Genomic DNA, 21,870 nt, shown 5'->3' on the forward strand with positions numbered 1-21,870 from the left:
AAAAAAAAAAAAAAAAAAAAAAAAAAAAAAAAAAAAAGAAATGGTCCAGGTACTAGAGGGGACAGCAGAGTGTTACAAGGGGTCAGGAAATTGATTAAAAATATGTAGCAATGGAGAATGAGGATCTAGAAACAGTCACTGGAGGGTCCCAGATACCAGGGAGGCAAGAGGTACCTAGCACCCAACAGGGATGAATTTAGCGGAAACACTCAGAGAAGGGGGAGATAGAACCTGTAGAGACCACCACCAATAGATAGACACAGCCCCCCAGTTGAGGGATGGGGCCATGTACCCATATCACAAACTTTAACCTAGAAATAAATGTTCCTGTCCAAAGGAAAGACAGGGACAAAAATTGGAGCGGAGGCTGAAGAATGGGCCATCCAGTGACCGCCCTACCTGGGGACAATCCTGTCTTGCTGACAGGAACCTGGTGTGGCTGTTTCTTGGGAGGTTCTGCCAGCAGCTGATCAATACAGATGTGGATGCTCAATCAACCATCACACTGAGTTAGAGGACCCTGATTGGGAAGCTAGCAGGAGGACTGGAGGAGCAGAGGGGTATTGCAACCCCATAGGAAGAACAATGTCAGCTGGTTAGACCATCTAGTCCTCCTAGGAACTAGACCACCAACCAACAAGTGTACAAGGAGTACATAGCTCCAGATACATAGGTAGTAGAGGATGGCCTTATCTGACATCAGTGGGAGAGGAGGCCCTTGGTCCTGTGGAAGTTTGATGTCCCAGCATAGGGGGATGCTAGATTGTTGGGTGGGGGAGCACTCTCATAGAGGCAAAGGAGAGGGGGTAGAAGGTGGATGTAGGATTGGGGACTTATGAATGTGTAACCAGGAAGTGAGATATCATTTGAGATATGAATGAATGGAATGATTAATAAAAAAATTAAAAAAGAAATGGTGCATTTGATTTTGGGGTATCCTAGATCTTATTATTGCCTATGGAAAGTTGGCTTAGAGTGGGAAGCCACCCCTCCTTCCTTTTTCCTTGCACTCTGCAGGCAATCAATCCCCTTAGTCTTTTGTTTGGTTTTTCTATTGCCTATCCCTTTCTGCTCAGCCTTGTCAGCTCCTCTAATTCCAGGTTCTCAATTCACCTCCCTCTTCTCCATCTCCTGTCTCTCTTCTTGCCTCAAGAGATGCCATCAACAGTGTTAGTCATTATTTTTGAATGCAATAATGATATTCCACTTTATGTTCACTCTGAATTAATAAAATATGTAGCAGCTATTAGTATAAACAATTATGAACTGACTGGAAAAAAAGGGAAAATCCTTGAGGATGTTTTCACACACAATAAATGCATGCTAATTAGGCTGCTGTGAAATGCACTTTCAGAGAGAAGCAAGATCCATAATAGATGTTTGAATGAAACCTGAGGCTTAGAATGTTCTTTTTTGATTTTGAAATCTTCATTTCACATTCTCTAAACAAATCAAAGTAATCAGATTAATAAATTGTAATAATTTAAAAGACTTATTGCCCTTTTCTATGATGTATTCCACTGCTTTGTTAGAACCAATTTCAATTAATTGGCAAAACTATTCAAGTAATGATTGAGAACCTAAGATAGGAAACAAGAATATTTTATTGTATAGGGCCATCACTCTCCTCTATGTTTCTTTCCTTAATGGAGGTGTTCATTAAGTGAATAGCTCATTTTTGATAGAGATAATGATGATGGAATATATGTGTCATCTATAGAACACAGTTTACCTGTATGAAAGAACAAACTGGGAATAAAAGCTAAAAATAAACTTAAGTGTTCTTATTCCATATTTACAAAGACATTGGCTGCATACATGAGCTGAACTTGGAAGGTAAATTAGACAGCAGCTACAAGCATGTGCTCAACTATTATGGCTACCCTCTTCAATTGGTTGGACATTGTGCTTGTTAAACAATGATACAGGGAGTAACACTATGTGCACAACTGCAATGTAGATGTGTGAATATGAAAATTGCAAAAGGCAAGTCACAATAGAGGCATTGCTCATTATCAGTTAGAGAAACTAGAGAATGTGTTTCTTTTGGTCAATTAAGGATGGGTAAATATTTGATTCAAGTTGTGTTATAAACACTTTGCTAAATTTAGCATATTTGATCTTCTGATATGGTCTTTTGATTGTGCTTATAGACATTAAAAAAGTGATGTTTATAACAAGGATGATTTCTCATACAGTCAATAAAGCAGAACTATCAGAACTTAAGTCTGGGCCCATTTTGCTTTTGAGATAATGCTGTTTCGATCACTATTTAGGGGTTCTGGCATTAACATTAATTTGGCAGGTTTAGAAGCTATTCACGTAGCTCTATTTGAAAAATCCTAGAGGTTTTTTTCTTGGATATTTTCTTTCTTTATATTTCAAATGTTTTCCTTTTTCCAGGTCTTCCCTTCAGAAACCTCCTTCCTATTCCCCTTCCCCCTGCCTCTATGAGGGTGCTCTCCCACCCACCTACTCCCATCTTACTGCCTGCCCTGGCATTCCTCTACATTGGGGCACTGACCACTCTCAGGCCCAAGGGCCTCTCCTCCCACTGATGTCATCTTCTGCCACACATGAGGCCAGGGACATGGGTCACTATTTGTGTATTTTTTTGGTTGGTGGCCCAGTTCCCGGGAGCTCCGGGGACTGGGGGGCTGGCCTGTTGACACTGTTGCTCCCTCCATAGGGCTGCAAACCTCCTCAGCGCCTTCAGTCCCTTCTCCAACACCTCCACCAGGGACCACCGAGCTCAGTCCAATGGTTGACTGCCAGCTTCCTCCTCTGTATTTGTCAGGCTNTGTCAAAACCTCTCAGGAGACAGCCATATCAGGCTACCATCAGCAAGCAAGCACTTCCCTGCATCCACAATAACATTCAGACTTGGTGACTGTATATGGGATGGATCCCCAGGCTTTTTTTTTTTTTTATTCGTTGGGAGAATTTTGAGGACTGCTTCTATTTCTTTAGGGATTATGAGACTGTTTAGATGGTTTCTCTGATCCTGATTTAACTTTAGTATTTGGTATCTGTCTAGAAAATTGTCTATTTCATCCAGATTTTCCAGTTTTGTTGAGTGTAGGCTTTTATAGCAGGATCTGATGATTTTTTTTTTAATTTCCTCAGTTTCTGTTGTTAAATCTTCTCTTTCATTTCTGATTTTATTAATTTGGATACTGGCTCTGTGCCCTCTGGTTAGTCTGGTTAAGGATTTGTCTATCTTGTTGATTTTCTCAAAGAACCAGCTCCTGGTTTGGTTAATTCTTTGTATAGTTCTTTTTGTTTCTACTTATTTGATTTCAGCCCTGGGTTTGATTATTTCCTGCTGTCTACTCCTCTTCTGTGTATTTGCTTCTTTTGTTCTAGAGCTTTCGGGTATGCTGTGAAACTGCTAGTGTATGCTCTCTCCAGTTTCATTTTGGAGGCACTCAGAGCTATGAGTTTTCCTCTTAGCACTGCTTTCATTGTGTCCCATAAGTTTGGGTATGTTGTGCCTTCGTTTTCATTAAATTCTAAAAAGTCTTTAATTTCTTACTTTATTTCTTCCTTGACCAAATATCATTGAGTAGAGTGTTGTTCAGCTTTGATGTGTATGTGGGGTTTCTGTTGTATTTGTTGCTATTGAAGACCAGCCTTAATCTATAGTGATCTGATAGGACAGCATGGAATTATTTCAATCTTCTTATAGCTATTGAGGTCTGTTTTGTGACTGATTATATCAATTTTGAAGAATGCATCCTGAGGCGCTGAGAATAAGATATATTCTTTTAATTTAGGATTAAATGTTCTATAGATATCTGTTAAATCAATTTGTTACTTTCACTGTGTCTTTGTGTTTCCTTAATTTGTCCATTGATCAGAATGGGGTGTTGAAATATCCCACTATTATTGTGTGAGGTACAATGTGTTTAATAAAGTTTCTTTTATGTATGTGGATGCCCTTGCATTTGGATCACAGATGCTCAGAATTGAGAGTTCATCTTGGTAGATTTTTTTTTTTTTTTTGATGAGAATGAAGTGTCATTCTTCCTTATTTTTCTTGTTGACTTTTGGTTGAAAGTAGCTTCTATCTGATATTATAATGTCTACTCAAGCTTGTTTCTTGGGACCGTTTGCTTGTAATTTTTTCCAGTCCTTTACTCTGAGGTAGTGTTTGTCTTTGACACTGAGGTGCCTTTCCTTTATGCAGCAAAATGCTGAGTCCTGTTTATGTATTTAGTTTGTTAGCCTATGTCTTTTTATTGGGGAACTGAGTCCATTGATGTTAAGAGATATTAAGGAATAGTGATTTTTGCTTCCTGTTATTTTTGATGTTATTTTTATGTTTGTATGTTTATCTTCTTTTGGGTTTGTTGAAAGAAAAATACATTCTTGTTTTTTCTAGAGTGTAGTTTCTTTGTGTTGGCATTTTCTATCTGTTATCCTTTGTAGGGCTGGATTTGTGGAAAGATATTGTGTAAATTTTGTTTTGACAAATATTTTGGTTTCTCCATCTATGTTAATTGTGTGTATTGCTGAGTATATTAGACTGGGCTGGCATTTGTGTTCTCTTAGAATCTGTATGAAATTTACCAAGAGTCTTCTAGTTTTCATAGTCTTTGATGAGAGTCTGGTGTAATTTTCATAGGGCTGTCTTTATATGTTACTTGACATTTTTCCCTTACTGCTTTTAATATTCTTTTTTTTGTGCATTTTGTGTTTTGACTATTATGTGACAGGAGGAATTTCTTTTCTGGGGCAATCCATTTTTTCTACAGAACTTGTATGTTCATGAGCATCTCTTCTTTAGGTTAGGAACATTTTCTTCTATAAGTTTATTCAAGATATTTACTGGTCCTTTAAGTTGGGAATCTTCACTCTCTTCTATACCTATTATCCTTAGGTTTGGTCTTCTCATTGTGTCCTGGATTTTCTGAATCTGATTTTCTGTTTTGGATTAAGACCTTTTTGCATTTTACATTTTCTTTGACCTTCAAGTCAATGTTTTCTATGGTATCTTCTGCATCTGAGATTTTTTTCTATCTCTTGTGTTCTGTAGGTATTCTATATGTATTCTGTATGTATTCTGTATTCTGTATGACTACTGATCTCTTTCCTAGGTTTTCTATCTTCAGTGTTGTCACACTTTGTGATTTCTTTATTGTTTCTATATCCATTTTTTAGATCCTGGATGGTTTTGTTCATTCCCTTGACTTTTTGGTTGTGTTTTCCTGTAATTCTTTAAGGAATTTTTGTGTTTCCTCTTTCAGGTCTTCTACCTGTTTACCTGTGTTCTTCTGTATTTCTTCAAGGGAGTTACTTATGTCCTTCTTAAAGACTTCTATCACCATCATGAGATGTGATTTTAAATCAGAGTCTTGTTTTTCTGGCATGTTGGGGTAACCAGGGCTCTCTGTGGTGTGAAAACTGGGTTTGGATTATACCAAGTAGGTTTGCTTTCTGTGGCTTATGTTCTTGCCCTTGCCTCTCGCCATCTGGATATTTCTAGTATTAGCTAATCTTGCTTTCTCTGACTGTGGCTTGTCTATCCTCTAAGCCTCTGTGTCAGTACACCTGGGAAAACGGTTCTCTCCAGGAGAAATTTAGGAATGGAGATCTGTTGTATAGGGTCAACTCTGGGCTGCAGACAGAAACCAGTAGGATCCTGTCCCCAGCTGTTCCTTGGTTCCTGTGTCCTGATGACTCTGAGAGGATCCCTCTTTGGCTAGGAATTTGAAGAGATTTGGTGGTCTTACCTGTGCTTGCAGGTGTGTAGGCTCTCCTGGGAGACCAGCTCTCTTATTGTGCTATTTGGTTATGGAGCCCTGTGAAGGAGGATCAGCTCCAGGCACAGACAGAAACCCAGAAGGCTCCTTTCCCAGGTCTCTCCTAGATTCTTGTGTTCTGAGTATTACCAGAGGGTTCCTCTGAGCAGCAGTGGTGGTCCTACCTGTGCTCATAGGCTTGGCTGCACTTCTGGGAGAGTAGCTCTCTTCATGCACTATTTGGGTATAATCCTGACTCTTACAAAAATCATGACAGACAGAATGGAAGAAGATACTTATGTAGAAAGATTAGTAGGTGAATGTTAATGTACATAAAGTGTTTAGGGAAAACCTCTGTTCTTCAGGAAAGTTAGCATCACAGATATCTCAAATCGGTATGATAAGTGCATTAGAACAGGGCATACTGGAGTTTGATGGGTAGACTGGAATAAAGGAATGAAAATAAGAATTGTGCAGAGTAAGGGTGAAGCCAAGAACCAGAGAACCATCGATGCACAAGTCTTCAAATATGAAAACTATCATCATCAGTCACAAAGAAAAACCCAAGAATTATAACTAGACTTTTTAAATTCTTTCTGCCTATTCTGCTGTGTTGTTTTGATGCCCCCGTTCCTTGGCAGAACTAAGGAATTTACCTTTGTGCTCTCTCCTTTTTAAAAAATTGGTTTTTAATATACTTGCAGTGACTTTTTAAATTAATATATATATATATATATATATATATATATATATATATATATATATATATATATGTAGTGTGTGTGTGTTTGAGCAGGTGTGTTTATGTGAGTACAGTCTCCACAGAGGCCAAAAAAGGATTCTGGTTCCCATGAAACTATAGTTAAAGATGGGAATGGGTTAATCAGCAGGGGTTCTGGGGAACAAACTTGACTGGGGTGCTTAACAAAACCTATTGAGAAGATGATATGTAGTACTGCATTTTGAAGGATGTCTGGGAACATAAGTCAGAAAAGAACTGCAGCTCTGTTTTCTATATTGAGGATAAGCAAGAGCAATGGCAGGAAAATGGAAAGAATACAATTTCTTTAACTAAAAATACTACCTTTGTATAAGCATCGCCAAAATCAATACTATTCTGTCCTCTTACATATAGAACTTTAACAACATCTCCTCAATAAAAAAGGATTTATGCACCCACTATGCTGGGAGAACAGATTAATATCTTCCTAGCTTGCAAAGCAATTTCCTCTCAGTGGGATTGTTCTGAAAAGTTCACTTAGAAAAAGTGTATGGAAGGGAGCAGGTGAGAAAATTCACTGCATGAATGAAAAGTTAAGACATAAGAAATTTACTTTGAAATTATTTTAAAAAGTGCTTTTAAACTGGAAATGTCATATATTATTTCGACATATGAATGTATGTATGTGTTAGAAACATACCCATATTAGATATGTAGATAAATGGGTCAAAATAATGATACCTCTACCAGAGAGTTTCTCTCCACATAAGAGGTTCATTTTTCATCCAGTCTGCTCACCCCTGAAGCTTCAGAACCATTGCTCACAGATGAATTTGCCTGTACCTCCCACATGCAGACTTGGTGGCTGAAGCAGTCTCATCAGGGTGATTCATAGTGAACTAAAAAAGAGCTCACTTGAGGAAGTAAGATGCTTGCCTATTATTTTTGTTTGTTTGTTTGTTTGTTTTGTTTTTGTTTTATATCTACTCATACTATCTGGGTGCCTACATAGTACACAGATCTGATTCCCCAGTATAGTTCATGATAAGACTCATTAATGTACGTAACAACATGGAATTAATTCCTTGTCATTCCTGCTGGTTACACATTTTAGCTTCTTAAAACCATATAACTGACATTTAAGTTGAAATATGTTTTGTTTTGTTTTCTAGTGGAGATTAATTGTGCGGCCATTAAGACAATCTCATTGTTCATGCTGATCACATTTTTTTTTTTTAAATAATGACTCACAGAGCAGTCACCATAGTTTTTATCACAACAGCATGCTTCCTAGAGCTCATGTCTATGTGATGCTCTCCAGTGTTCGTAGATAATTACACAATCTACTGCAGCTATCTCCATTTAGAATAGTTACCGCACATACGCTTAGTTCTGAAACTTTCCTGTGTATTTCTTAAATCCTACCATCATATTATGATATCTAAACTATAATTTGTAACTTTAGATGAGAAAACTAGCATACAAGGATTTATATCACGTTCCCCTGACCACAAAGCTAATTATCAAGCTTTATCTAAATACTGTATCCATTGGACTGCATTGCCCCCCTCTATTCCTGTGTAGTATTGGATGCTGCATACAGATAAAAAACAGAACAACTGAAAACTGAGAGGAGTGAAAACTAGATCAGTGAATGAAAAGCATTGGATGAGAGTTCTATCCAACAGGTGTACTGTGTAGGATTTACCAACATGTCTGCATCCAATAAGACAGAAGAAATTCCTATGTGACATATAGCAAGACCTTTTTTATTACTCAAGATGATCAGAAAAATAGATAGCAGACATTTAAGATTCATTGTTAGCCATGTTCTCCAGAATGCCTAGGGACTGGATTTGTGTTGGCTCTTTAATCCTCACTTATACTGCATAGCAGACTACTCTGGGTTTTATAACATGGAATCCCATGACTCACTAGGCCAGACCACTGAAAAATATGGAAAGAACAAACCCTATGCTTGGTTATATGGTCTTAAGAATCTAAAATGTGTAACCAGCAGAAATGACAAGGAATTAATTCCATGTTGTTATGTACATTAATGAGTCTTATAATAAACTATACTCGGGAATCAGATCTGTGTACTATGTAGGCACCCAGATAGTATGAGTTAGATACAAAAAAAAAAAAAAAGGCAAGATCTTACTTCTTCAAGTGACTTTTTTTTTTTTTTTTTTTTTTAGTTCACTATGCAAGCAAAGACATAGGAAGACACAAGGAAATGGAGGGAACCAAGACTATGCAGAGGCATCTACTGAATGCTCTGTACTTTCTGTAGGATGGCTCCTTACATTCTCTCCTTTAGTTTCAAATTACATCAATAGCTTGTCCATAGCACATGTCCATGTGTGTGCAAATGCAAACACACATACCCACACATGCTATGAAGGAACAAATCATGCTCTGATCATCCCTCCACTTGCCTCTTATGACTATATTGTTTCCTACTCTAAATGAGACTCAAGCATCCTTGCTTGGGCATTCCTTCCTGGTTAGCTTCTTTTGGTCTGTGGAGTGGAGTGTAGGTATCCTGTACTTTCTGACTAATGTCCACTTAGAAATGAGTACATACTATGCATATCCTTTTGCGTCTGGGTTCCCTCACTCAGGATAAAATTCTCAAGTTCCATCCATTTGCATAAAAATTTAAAGATGTTTTTGTTTTTATAGTATTCCATTGTGTATAGGTACCACATTTTCTTTATTCAGGCTTCAGTTTGGAGACATCTAGGTTATCTCCAGTTGAGCAAGTGTCCTTGTGGGATGGTAGACCATCTTCTGGGTATATGCCCAGGAGTGGTATAGCTGGATCTTAAGAATTATTTTTAGTTTTTGGATGGAACTTGAGTACTTTTGGAACTTTTCTTATGGAAAAGTTGGGGGAGGGATAGACCACTCCAAAGGGTAAAGGAACAGACTTAACTACCCTGGACCCTTGGTGGCCCTCAAAAGCTGAGCTACTATCAAAGAACTAGGGCCCCAAAATATATGTAGCAGAAATGCCAATGAGTCTTCATGTTGCTCCCCAACTACTAGTTCGGGGCTCTGTCTAAAGTTGTTTGCATGTTGGTTGAATAAGTTTTCCTGAACTTGGCTGTGTTGTCTGGCCTCAGTGGAATAGGATGCACCTAGCTCTTTGATGTGCCAGGATTAGAGGCAGGGTATGGCGTTGAGGGCGGGAAGGGATCTACCCCCTCAAAGGAGAAGGGGAGGGGGTGGGAGGAGGGATTGTGGGAGGGATACAGGGCAGCAATCTGTATGTAAAGTGAATAATAAATAAATAAATAATATTAAATAAAATCATCTCTTGAACATATACACATGGTACATGTACCTCAGGTGGCATTCTAGTTGTCTGCTTTGGTTTTTGACACAAAAATCTCTTTAGAACTTGGAATTTGCTAAATAGGCTAGATTAACTGGTGAGTAGATTTAGCGATTCACATGTTTCTGCCACCCCAGTGCTGGATGTAAAGATGAAAACTGCTATAGTTGGCTTGTGTTTTTGTATGGGTCTTGTGGACTAAACTCAGGTCTTCATGCTCAAATGACCAGAACTTTCCTTGCTGACTGTTTTCACCAGCCCAACACACTACTTTTGAAAGTTCTAACTAGCTTTCCTGTATGGATCTGACAGCTCGGGCTGGAAAACGCTGACTAACAATGACTAGCAGGTGCTTTCAGTGGTATGGCCGCTGGTCTCTGAGGTGCTTATATCAATGCAAAGGTGGTGCCATGAAGGCTGCAATGGCCATTTCTTCCAAGCAGGTTGCTATTATAGCTGTCAGGCTTTGAGTTGGCCAAGCTTAGTGATTAGTTTTATATTCCAGTCATATGTATAGTTTCTAGTATTTTGAATGCTAGCCAGTAGGAGTGGTCTTTAAGTTGTCTGATTGCTAGATTTCTCCATATTCTATGCCATATCTATGCTGGGTCTTCTTCAGTAAGATATTATGGTCAAGTTTTAAAGGATTACAAATAGCATTGGTAATAGCCTGTATGTTTCTGAGTTGTCTTTTGGACAACCATGGGCCAACCAGTCAATGTGTTATACTGGGAGGTGGGTTATTTTGTAGTATCTAATGTTTTATTGAGATTTTGTGTTCCCTATTATTTGATGTCTCCATTTAAAGTCTTTTGTGTTTGTATATAATTTTGGAGAATTCTAGAGTAGTAGGCTTTCATAGGGCATTTCTAAAAGCCTTTAGAATTATTTATTTTTCCCACATTATTTTATTTTAAGCCATTGGTTCTGAGAAAATTTACAGTTTTCTTACGTATTATAAAAACGGGAAGGAAAATAATAACTTATGGTTTATTATCAGGCAGATTGTTATTCATTCACTAAATAGTTTGAGCATCAGTTTTGTATGAATTATAAACTCCTCTAAATTTTCCTTTTTGAACAGAACATAAGAACTTTTATTTGCAAGAGATCCCTAATATGTAAATAGTTAAAATATGTTTGATGTTATTATTAAATATTTAAAATGAAAACTTATCTTTGACAGTAACTTTTATACATAAATAGTTATTAAAAGACTAAAGACATGGGAATTGAAGTTGGGGTATAAAGACACAGTGATGCATAACACTCAATCCAGTCTCACTATGAGAGCTCATGTGTTGCTTTCATTTATTTTGTTTTGTCCTGTTCTGCTGTCATCTCTTGGAGGCCTCTTTTTGTTTCAGAAGAAATGTTGAAGTAGTTGATCTGGAGGATAGGGGAGTGGAAAGGAGAGAAAACTGTGGTTTTGGTACATTGTATGAGAGAAGAATATATTTTCAATTAAAAGAAAAAAATTTACAAAATAAATAGTTATTTTTTATGATGTAACCATAACTTTTAACTGGGTACCATGAATATAGAAACTCGGTCAAAAAGAGTGTTAGAAACATTCAGTATTAGTGCTAGATATACCTTTTCCAGAAAGACACCACCCATGCATGCATGTATGCATATATATACATATATATATACACATATATATACATATATATACACATATATGTGTATTATATATTGTTATATATAATATATATTATATATGTTTATATATGTAATATATATGTAATATATATTAAATATATACATATACATTATATATATATATATATATATATATATATAGAGAGAGAGAGAGAGAGAGAGAGAGAGCCCATCTTTGGCTTGTATTTTTAAAGTAGAAGTATTCCATCATTAGTTATTTACGAGCATATAATAACACTAGCATATATTATATGTCTGTTTAGTGAGTATAGAGAAGGGAAGCTAAAACACATACTACGTACTGTACCTTTATTAATATTTCTTCCAAAATGATGACCTAAAAATACAATATCAATGTTAGAAAAATATTAGAATTTTTATATGAATACTAATTTGACCAATTATGTTATATTAGTATAGCTTAATGTAGATTACACATAAAACTGATAGCTTCATTAAATCGATGCTTAGTAAAACTTAGTATATAATGAGTCAAAAGTTTTCAGTAGATGTGTATGTATATTTGTGTGCACATAGGTAAGTATGTGTTTCCTGAGAAACTGTCATTTAGCTTTTCTAGTAGATAACTCTTTAAGAAGCATAGTTTAAAGCTCCAGCTGTTGTGACTGTTTATTAGTAGGAGGAAGTGTCTTGTCTCCTAAAATGTGTGAAGAGTAAAAGGATACTTCCTTATTTATTCTGACGTAAAATGATCCACACTCCTTGTGTCTGTTTTCCCTGCAGAGAGATCTCAAATAAATATTCCTAGAATAGCTTTGTCCCTTAAGTAATAGAGCGAAAGTTTCCATGTGCCTTTTTAAAATCCCCTTAATCACAAAAGATTAACATTTATTAGGCATTCCACATATTGCTTTTAATGAAATCCATTGTTATGCTGTGTTCTAAATATGAAAACAGAAAGTTTGTCATAGTAAAATATATGATGTTTCATTGCTTTTAAAAATAATCTAGTGTACAAGTTTAGTATAAATTTAATTATCTGCAGATTAAAATCATTACATAATTATCTCAACTAACTTTTGCCCCTTACAGTGAATTTAAAAATAAACCTTATTATAACACAGTAACTGTGCAAGAAAAGAGGCTCTTAAATGACTGTAGATACAAACAACTGTAATTGAAATGTTACTTCTGAGGAACAATTTACTGAGCACTGTGGTTTACCATAATTGTTGACATATCCCCTTAAGTACTGTGTCTCTGATTTCTTTCCTGACATCAATCATTTAAAGCAATTTAGGAAATAACATCTGGACATACATTTCTGCTATTTTATTTACATCATTTGCCTACATCATTACAATTCAGAACCTTTCTGATTTGGTACAGTAAATATACTCTGTAATATCTATTATGGCATTGTCAAAGGATAATTTATTGTGAGATAGAAAAATAGGTCAACAATAATGTCACTTGATGATTCCCCCTCCCCAAGTTTAATAAAACATCTCACCAGTATGCATTCCAGTACAGTGGTTGATATTTTATTAGGACTACCTGGCTATAGCAGTAGTGTAATTACTGAGCTGTCAGAGTGATAAGTGGGATTAATGGCAACCTGATGCACTTTAGTCTGCAGAGCGCTTAGAGAATTGCAAGATGGTATTATTATCAGAGTCTGCCCATTCTGGCATATTCATGGCACCAAAAGAAAAAAAAAGAATGCTACAATTCTGGTTTGCATTGCCCTGCCTCATTAACATCTGACATTTCCAACAGCTGTTATTTGTGAACTAGCTCAATAATAAAAGGAAAATTATTTGGTAAAGAGGCTTAATAACCACAACGAAAATCCTTACATTGTCAGTGCTGTTAAGTGAATCTGTTTATGTTGAATTTAAGATTTTCTTGGGAAGGACAGGAAGACATGCTATATCTTAATTCAGTTCACTCATATCTTCAGGCATTATAAGATCATCTTTAGGTATACAGTATAAGTTGACTTGGGTGCTTGAAAGGGGAAATAAAGTTGACTAGAGATAACTAAAATCTTCATGGTGTTGTCTCTCTGGCTGTCTGGTTCCCTCCCTCCCTCCCTTCCCCTTCCTCCCTCTTTCCCTCCCTACCTTCCTTCTTCCTGCTTGCTTACCTGCCTATCTGCCTTCCTCTCTTCCTTTCTTCCTTTTTCTTAATGTGTGTGTTCGTTTGTGTGTGTGTGTGTGTGTGTGTGTGTGTGTGTGTGTTTAGCATACACATGAATATATATCCTAATTAGTTATGAAATGACAAGCATTTTTAAACTGTTAATAGACTATATTAGGTGAGAAAGTATGACAAAGCTTTATTATTTTGCTAGTATTTTGACTTGTGTTGCATGGCTACTTGGTGGAAATCCTTTCACAACACTGTCAATGACCACCCTATTTACCTACACAGCGTTTCTCATAGCATATTACCTTGCTTCAGGTTCAAGGGCCACACTGCACATATCTTATTTTCCTGTTGCATCACTTTGAGATGTATGTTGGAGGATGTACTTTTAATAATTATTTTTTGTTACTGTTTCTGTTGTTCTCAAGGAAAGTGATTTATGGGAAAAAAATACCAAAGCATTCTGAATGCTTAAGTATGAGAAGATAGGAACCCAACACAATGGCAGATGTGAATCTAACAATGGCATTCAAAGCAATGACAGGGGAGAGGTTTAATGAGTACATTTCACAGAGGACAATTGATTATGAAAAGCCTTCAGTACTCATTGTGAAAATTTTAATTTAGAGAGAAGGCTAAGGGCATAAGCCATAGAAAATAGACCAGATTTAAAAACAAGATATTAATTAGGTTCTGAGAAATTGCTTCAGACAATGAAAAGGATGGCCATACATAGGAATGACAGGGAGAGAGCTATTGTTTCTTTGAAAGAAATGAACTCAGGTCTTTACACTTGGAAGTGGATAAAAATGAGGGTTTTTGTTCCTATGTCAGTTAGTAATGTTGGATTCGTTTTTTGACAAATTCTTACAGAATTCTGGTCTTCTAACACACGTGACAATAGTATAATCTCTGAAGTTGCACCTCCAGTGTAATATCTCTTTTCACCCTCTCTTACTTAGATTACGCTAAATCCCATCATGTTATCTTCCCTGACGTAGTCTTTCATCTTTAAACCTTGCCATGTACCATTTCTACTCTGGAGTCATTTTTTTTTTCCCCTAGGCTTACAATCATAAGGATTTTCTTCATCGACATCCACCAAACATTAAGGTCCTCATTAAGTATTATTTATCTTGACAAATCTTTGCTGAATACAACTCAAGTGTTACTAACCACCCATATGCTCTCTTATTCGGTTGTATTTTGTTATATCTTAACGTTATCCTCTTGAAGCCTACAGTGTTCTTTATATTTCTGCAGCTTCTTTTAGCTCTTTTAGCTGTGTATTAAGACTCCTTTGTTATGCTCACCTTGTTTTCTTTTCATTTATGTAACTATAATAAAAGAACTGAAACCACACTTATGCAAAATAAAGACATTAATTTATTTCAACATTTGGGAATTTAAAACCCAAACCACAAGAATCAGGTTATCATGTGAGCCTTGTGAGGGATGCTGCACGTGAGCGATACCATATGTCAATAAAGAAACTCAAAGAGAAACAAGGAAGGAGCCAGGCTTATTCTTTTATATGGAACCTCCTATAAGAGTGGACACAACCTCACCAGTTCTTTCTGATACCAGTTCTATAATGACTTATCTTCGCAGTAGACTCCACTTGTTACAGTTTTTATACTACCTTCCAGCACTATCTCTATGAAGACGAAACTCCTAACATATTAATATGTGGTCAATAACCTCAATATGTCACATAAGGAGTCAGTAAATGTTTATTAAATGAGTGAGTAAATGAACATTTGCAAAACACACACACACACACATGCACACATACACACACGTACAAATGAAGAATCGTGCAGTGTTTGCATCTGTATCTGTTCTACAATAGCATTGTGGCATTACTAATCTCACAATGTGGTTATTCATATCAATTCAGAGACCAGTAACTTGTACATACCGGAAGCTCCTATCAGCTTCCCAAATAGTACTTAGGTAAACTAACCTCAAGGAATGTTTGCATTTTTTTCCAATGAAAAATATTCTGAGTTAAAATTGGGAAGTGAGGAAGTTCATTTGGGTACAGAGTAGGTTGCTGTGGTAGGTCCCTGTGCTAGGATAAGGAGTTTGCATCTCTAATATGCCCACTCACCTTGAATTACACAAGGCCTACCATAAGCAAGGGAGACCTTGACCTTATTTCTTTCCCTTAAGAGGATGATAGCTGGGGGGAAATAAATGCTTTATTATTGAAGGGTGAACAGTGTATCTGGGCTACATTTTGAAACAGTTGTTCCATGAGTGGACTATACTCTGAGAATCACTGGAAAATAGAGTAGGAGAGGAAAGAGGGAAGAAGGGAAATCTAGAATATCAGGAAATTCATTAGAAGGGAAAATAAATGTATTATAACTGTTAAGATATGATATCTTCTTTGCACTTGCAAAAATTTGTGGTCTCTAAGACATACGAGCTTTGTCTTTAAAATATTGTGTATAGTAAACTGTATACTGGTAGATCAAAAGGTATAAGGTCCCATAATAGAATGATGGATGGATCTCCAGAATATACCTTTTAAAACTAGGAACAGCTCAAGATGAGAGAATGTTAGAAGGCCACTATTCCACATATTTCAAAAGGTATAAAAATTTTAGAAGACAGAAACAGGTATTTACTAAGTCACTTCAAAAAAAAATGCAGGCTTGAAAGTTTAAATATTGGGATGGATCCCCGGGTGGGGCAGTCTCTGGATNGTCTTTCCTTTCATCTTAGCTCTGAACTTTGTCTCTGTAACTCCTTCCACTTGTATTTTGTTCCCCATTCTAAGAAGGAACAAAGTATCTACACTTTGGTCTTCCTTCTTCTTGAGTTTCATGTGTTTTACAAATTGTATCTTGGATATTCTAAGTTTCTGGGCTCATCAGTGAGTGCATCCCATGTGTGCTAGAAAGATTTTGCTGACAGGACCCTGACTTAGCTTTCTCTTGTGAGTCTATGCTAATGCCTGGCAAATACAGAAGTGGATGCTCACAGTCATCTATTGGATGGAACACAAGGCTCCTAATGGAGGAGCTACAGAAAGTACCCAAGGAGTTAAAAGGGTCTGCAACCCTATAGGAGGAACAACAATATGAACTAACCAGTACCCTCCAGAGCTGTGTCTCTATTTGCATATGTAGCAGAGAATGGCCTAGTGGGCCATCAATGGAAGGAGAGTCCCTTGGTCTTGTGAAGATCATAAGCCCCAGTTCAGGGGAATGCCAGGGCTAGGAAGTGGGAGTGGATGGGTTGGGGAGCAGGGTGGGGGGGGGTATATTGGGCTTTGGGGAAAGCATTTCAAATGTAAATGAAGAAAATATCTAATAAAAATAAATTAAAAAAAATAAAATGGAAATTTTTGGCAAAAAAGTTTAAATTTTAGTTGTTTATTAAAAGTTAACTCTGAATCGGTGTAAGATAACAAATGAAAGTCGATGTCAGTTTCTTTATCATTATGTGAACACAGCCATTCTCTTCCCTAGATGCCTGAAGTGTGCAGATGCTCCCTGCCAGAAGAGTTGTCCCACATCTCTTGACATTAAGTCATTCATCACAAGTATCGCCAACAAGGTGAGCCTAGAGTTCATGACATGAACCATTGCACTCATGAGCTCAGAGCAGACGTAGTTTCTTGTTCAAGACCTGCAGAAGATAAATCCAGTCAACATTCATCATGAGGGTGGATCTCAAGTTGCCACCCTTAGCCAAGAAGCTAGTTGATTGTTTCTGTGGGAAGGAGAGTTAGTATTCTTTAAGGCACTGACCACTGGCAGGTCAACTAAGTTCTAGTGGATGGCTATATACCTGTGAGAATATAGACAGGACAAATTAGACTTCAAGGGTTAAAAAAAAAAAGGAAATGAAGTTGGCAGTGAAATGTGGTAGTTCTGAAAGGAATTAAGGAATTGAGAGGAATAGAAAGGGAATATGATCAAGCACATTGCATGCATGCATGAAATTTCCAAAGAATAGATAAAAATACTACACATGTTTTGAGTTAATCAGCAAGTTGTAGGGGTGGGGCATTAGCATTTGTAAGATTTGAAGTGTTGAAATTTAGATTGGCTGCTTGATATTAATCCAGTGAAAATAATTTACCTCATTATTTGCTTTTATGATGAAAATACAGTATCTATTTTCCAAAGTTGTTGCAAAGTAAAAAATATTTTCTATGCATATATTCTGCTGTTGATATGAAATTGCTGCTCCTCTTTGCTTAATATATCAAGCCTTGTAGAAGTGATTTTATTATTACTAATATTAATTACTGTCATTAATTAACTAATATTAATTAATGTCATGGCTGAACATGAAGATGCTCTTGCTGTACCATGTAATCTTCATTATTATGATCATCATCTTCTTCTTCATCTTAATAGTATATAATGAAAGATAACCAGAAACACATTTTTAAAATACTTAATTGTAGCTAGTTTTGGTTGATGCTGCCTTCCATGTAACTCAGGAGAATTGTGCATGCAACATGTATAAAATAAAGAGTGATGAACATGCTTCCTTGGGGAAATGTTATTTAGCCTTAGTAAACAGGCACTATCTGATGAAGAAAGGAAGTGGAAACAGAAAAATAAATTGTGAATATGCTGTAAAAACTGTGAATAACATATTCCATGGCTGGGTCTTAACCCCTTAGTAACTCGAAAATCTGCATTGCATTTTCAAAATAATTCTGGAAAGGGGTCTATTTTTAAATATCATAGTATCCAAAATATTCATCAGTGTGAGAACTTTGTTTTACTTATTAAATAATATTCTGTGGAATGTAATTAAATCATTGTCATTTAAAAAAGGTATCTTGCCAAAATGAACCAAGTTTGAAAATATTCTTTGAAAACAAGTATCAGAATTAACGGTACTCATATCAGAAATAAGGGGATTGGTTGATGGCTATCAGTCTGGAAAATGATGCTAATTAAATTTTCGCTGTTCTACCCCACTCTAGCAGTGTCTAAGGTAGCCTAACATACACTCCTTCAACTCACTTAAGTTCTGCACAGATTCACAGGAACAATGACACAAAAGAATAATGGCATTCTTCAAAGGGTTTATATCTCATCTTAGAGATATGTGAACCAATTTTGTTGTTGTTGTTGTTATTAAAAGTCCTTCCATTTGTGGCTGGAACAGACACTGAGGGGTTAAGAGTATTAACTACTGCATTTGTAGTGGATTGGGGTTAATTTCCCTGGATCAAAATTGTAGCTTAGAACCATGTATCATTCCACTTCCCGATTATCTGCCATACTTTTCTGAACTGGGCAGGTTCTGGGCCTATATGAGGTACAGATATAAACATATAGGCAAAAACACTTATGACACAAAATATAAGTATTAAACAATAACAGCAGCAGCAGCAGCAACAACAACAACAGCAAACTCAAACCTCTTTTCATTTTCTTAATTTATCTGAAGGCTGGTGTTTATTCGAACATATTTATATATTCATTCAAATTTTCAAGATTCATCCTTTATCAAAAATAAAAGCTATTAAGTAACTTTTATTTTTGGTGTATCCCTGAGGTTTGAAATCTCAAAAATTTATTTTCTTCAAATCTTGAAGGGTTGAGAGATGTATTGACTGTGTACAATGTAGAGACTATCCCACCCAGCTCTGCCAGTAGACTTCAACACAGGAGGGGGTTTCATCTCAGGGTGAGAGGGTAATTGAATTCCCTGATTCAGTGAGCCTTGTACCTCTTTGGGAAAAAGATCTTGTGGGTGTTGTATTGTGTTAGGGTTTGTGTGATTCACTGGAGTTTATACCAATGCCTCCATTCTTTATTTTCTTACAAACTGGATTACAACTCTGGTTTCGAAAGCTACACTCCATTCTATTGTCCTTCCACAGCCAGCTTCTCTGTCTCTCTAGCTCAGGCTTTTGTTGGCAATTGTCTCTCTCAATTGGAAGTGCACATTTCACAGTCCTCAAACTGTGAACACTGGGCTATATTTCTGATAGTTTTCCTTTTGAGAAACTCTACTTTATCTAAGAGCTCATGGAACCAATCTATAAGCATAATGGGTAAAGGTCTTCTAAAGTATTCATTTCATGATTCTGTATTTTGAACAGAAGTAATTTGTTCTCTTTGAAACTATTGTGTTAAATGATAAAAATATTGATTTCTCCATCTTCCTTTGCAAATTTTTGTAGACTTATGTAGCTATTAATTACTGACAAATTTAATAATGCACAGGAGATAAAAGATTCCCAGGGTGATTCAGTATAAGGTAAAGCTTACTTTTTTGTGGCTGAGAAACAGCTCAGCGAGTAATGCGCTTGTCGTCCAAGCATGAGGACCTGAGTTTGGATCTAAGATCACACAGAAAGCAGGATAAGATAAAGTCCATCTGTACTTCCAGTATCCCTACAGTGAGATGGGAGTGAAAACAGAGTTGGAGAATCCCTTGGAATTCTTGGACAGTTAGTCTGGTTTATTCAACTGCAGATAAAAAGGGCCTCTGTAACAAAGTAGAAGGTCAGAACTCACAACCAAGATTGTGCTTTGGCCTTCTGCAAGCAAGTTGTGACATGCACATACCTTTCTGCACATACATAAGTGTGTGCTTGTACACACACACACACACACACACACACACACACACACACACACATTCACCAATAAGGGAAGTCTCATCTTTCTAGTAGAAAGAACTATTGGTATACTAGAGTTGTGAAGGCAACTTGCATAGAACTCAGAGGCACACAGAAAATTTACTTACAATTACTTTTAAAAGTAATACTTCTATTTCTGCAAAAAGTTCTCTTGGTATGCATGTACATATGTTCGCCATGAGTGTCATGTATAACCACAGACCTGAGTGAGGAGACAGCATCATCTTCTGCATTTGCCTTTCATTTTCAACTGCAAAGTGATTCATGCTCTCACAAATGACATGTTGATTAACTTTTCTGGAATGGTTAACACAAACTATAGCTGGAGTTTTATTACTTCTTTAATCAAAAATTGCAAGCTGCTCCTTGATGCCTAGAAAGTCATGTCTGAATACATGGTCAGCTATTGGGATTTGTCCCATTTCTATGTAAAACTAACCGTGTATACCCGAATCGCCCAGAAATCCACAGTTTTATCACTCAGTAAATTTTAAATATATAAATATTTTGTTTGCTGGACATTGAAAGAAACTTAGTCAGCTGGCCAGTGAAAGACAATTTCAAGAGTGCAATGTACATACACATACATATATATAACAAATATTTTAATATCACAAAATTATATAATATATAACATATTTATATATATAAAACATATATAAAATATGTTTATTAATATAGTGAAATTATATTACAAAGTCCAGTGTAATATTGTCTACAATTCTGAATATGCCCATGGAGCTTATGTCAGTAGCTCTAAACTCTTGTGCCAAGTGCAACAATAGGTGACCTGCCAGGTAATGGCCATCTATAACTCACGATGCCTGTCACCAAAGCATTAATTTTAATGGCTCATTTTGTACAGAATAAAGTACTTTAATTCACATTAACTTTATTCTCTTTGAAAAGACAGTATTCTGTGGATGTTAATTGTGTTTTTAAACAGTTGATATATTATAAATGCCAACTTCAGTTAATATTGTGTTAATTTTATTCTCATTTTGTCTATTTATATTTGTATTTTTATCTTGGAATTTTCATGTGGAATCTGTTTATGTCTCTTGACACCCTTTAAATTATTTAGTAGGTTTGTGTTTTTACAGATTTTACTCATTAACTGTTTTTATTATTCATTAATAATAAACTGTGTTTATTATTCATTAATGTAAAAAGAAATAAATTATCCATTGAATTCAGGGTGTAAATTTTCTTCTTTTATTGTATAACACATGATATTATATGTTCCCAGAACTTCTGTGACACTAATATGTTTGAAAGACTGAGTCAACGTTACATTAATGTTCCTTTTTCAAGATGGTGTCCAGGCAAGGCTGTGTTTTAAAGTGACTTTATCAACGATACTAAGTACCTTTATTATGATTAAACAATAAGCAATTTCTCTTATCATTTTGGTGGATTATTTAATGTAGAGATATATCTGATTCAATATGAAATGATTTCTCATCACTTCATTCATTTTTAACCTAAAATATTATTACATTTTAAAATTTCTTATTATTAATGGAAATGTATCTTATGCATTCATTTTTTCTTACTCTGTTTATGGAAGGGGAGAATTACATTTTTTTAAAAAAATTTATTTATTATTATTTTCTTTATTAACATTTCAAATGCTATCCCGAAAGTTCCCTAT

The 21,870-nt window shown here is 36.0% G+C and overlaps 1 protein-coding gene across 1 annotated transcript in view; it reads left to right on the plus strand.

The window, feature by feature from the left end:
• Dpyd (dihydropyrimidine dehydrogenase) overlaps nt 1–21,870 on the plus strand; it is an 844,579-nt gene that overhangs the window by 163,183 nt on the left and 659,526 nt on the right. Inside the window, exon 4 of the mRNA XM_029537560.1 lies at nt 17,068–17,155. Coding sequence (XP_029393420.1) covers nt 17,068–17,155 — 88 coding nt within the window. The remainder of the gene's footprint in view (nt 1–17,067; nt 17,156–21,870) is intronic.

Source organism: Mus pahari, chromosome 4 (assembly GCF_900095145.1).
Source record: "Mus pahari chromosome 4, PAHARI_EIJ_v1.1, whole genome shotgun sequence".
NCBI classification, from domain to species: Eukaryota; Metazoa; Chordata; class Mammalia; order Rodentia; family Muridae; genus Mus; species Mus pahari.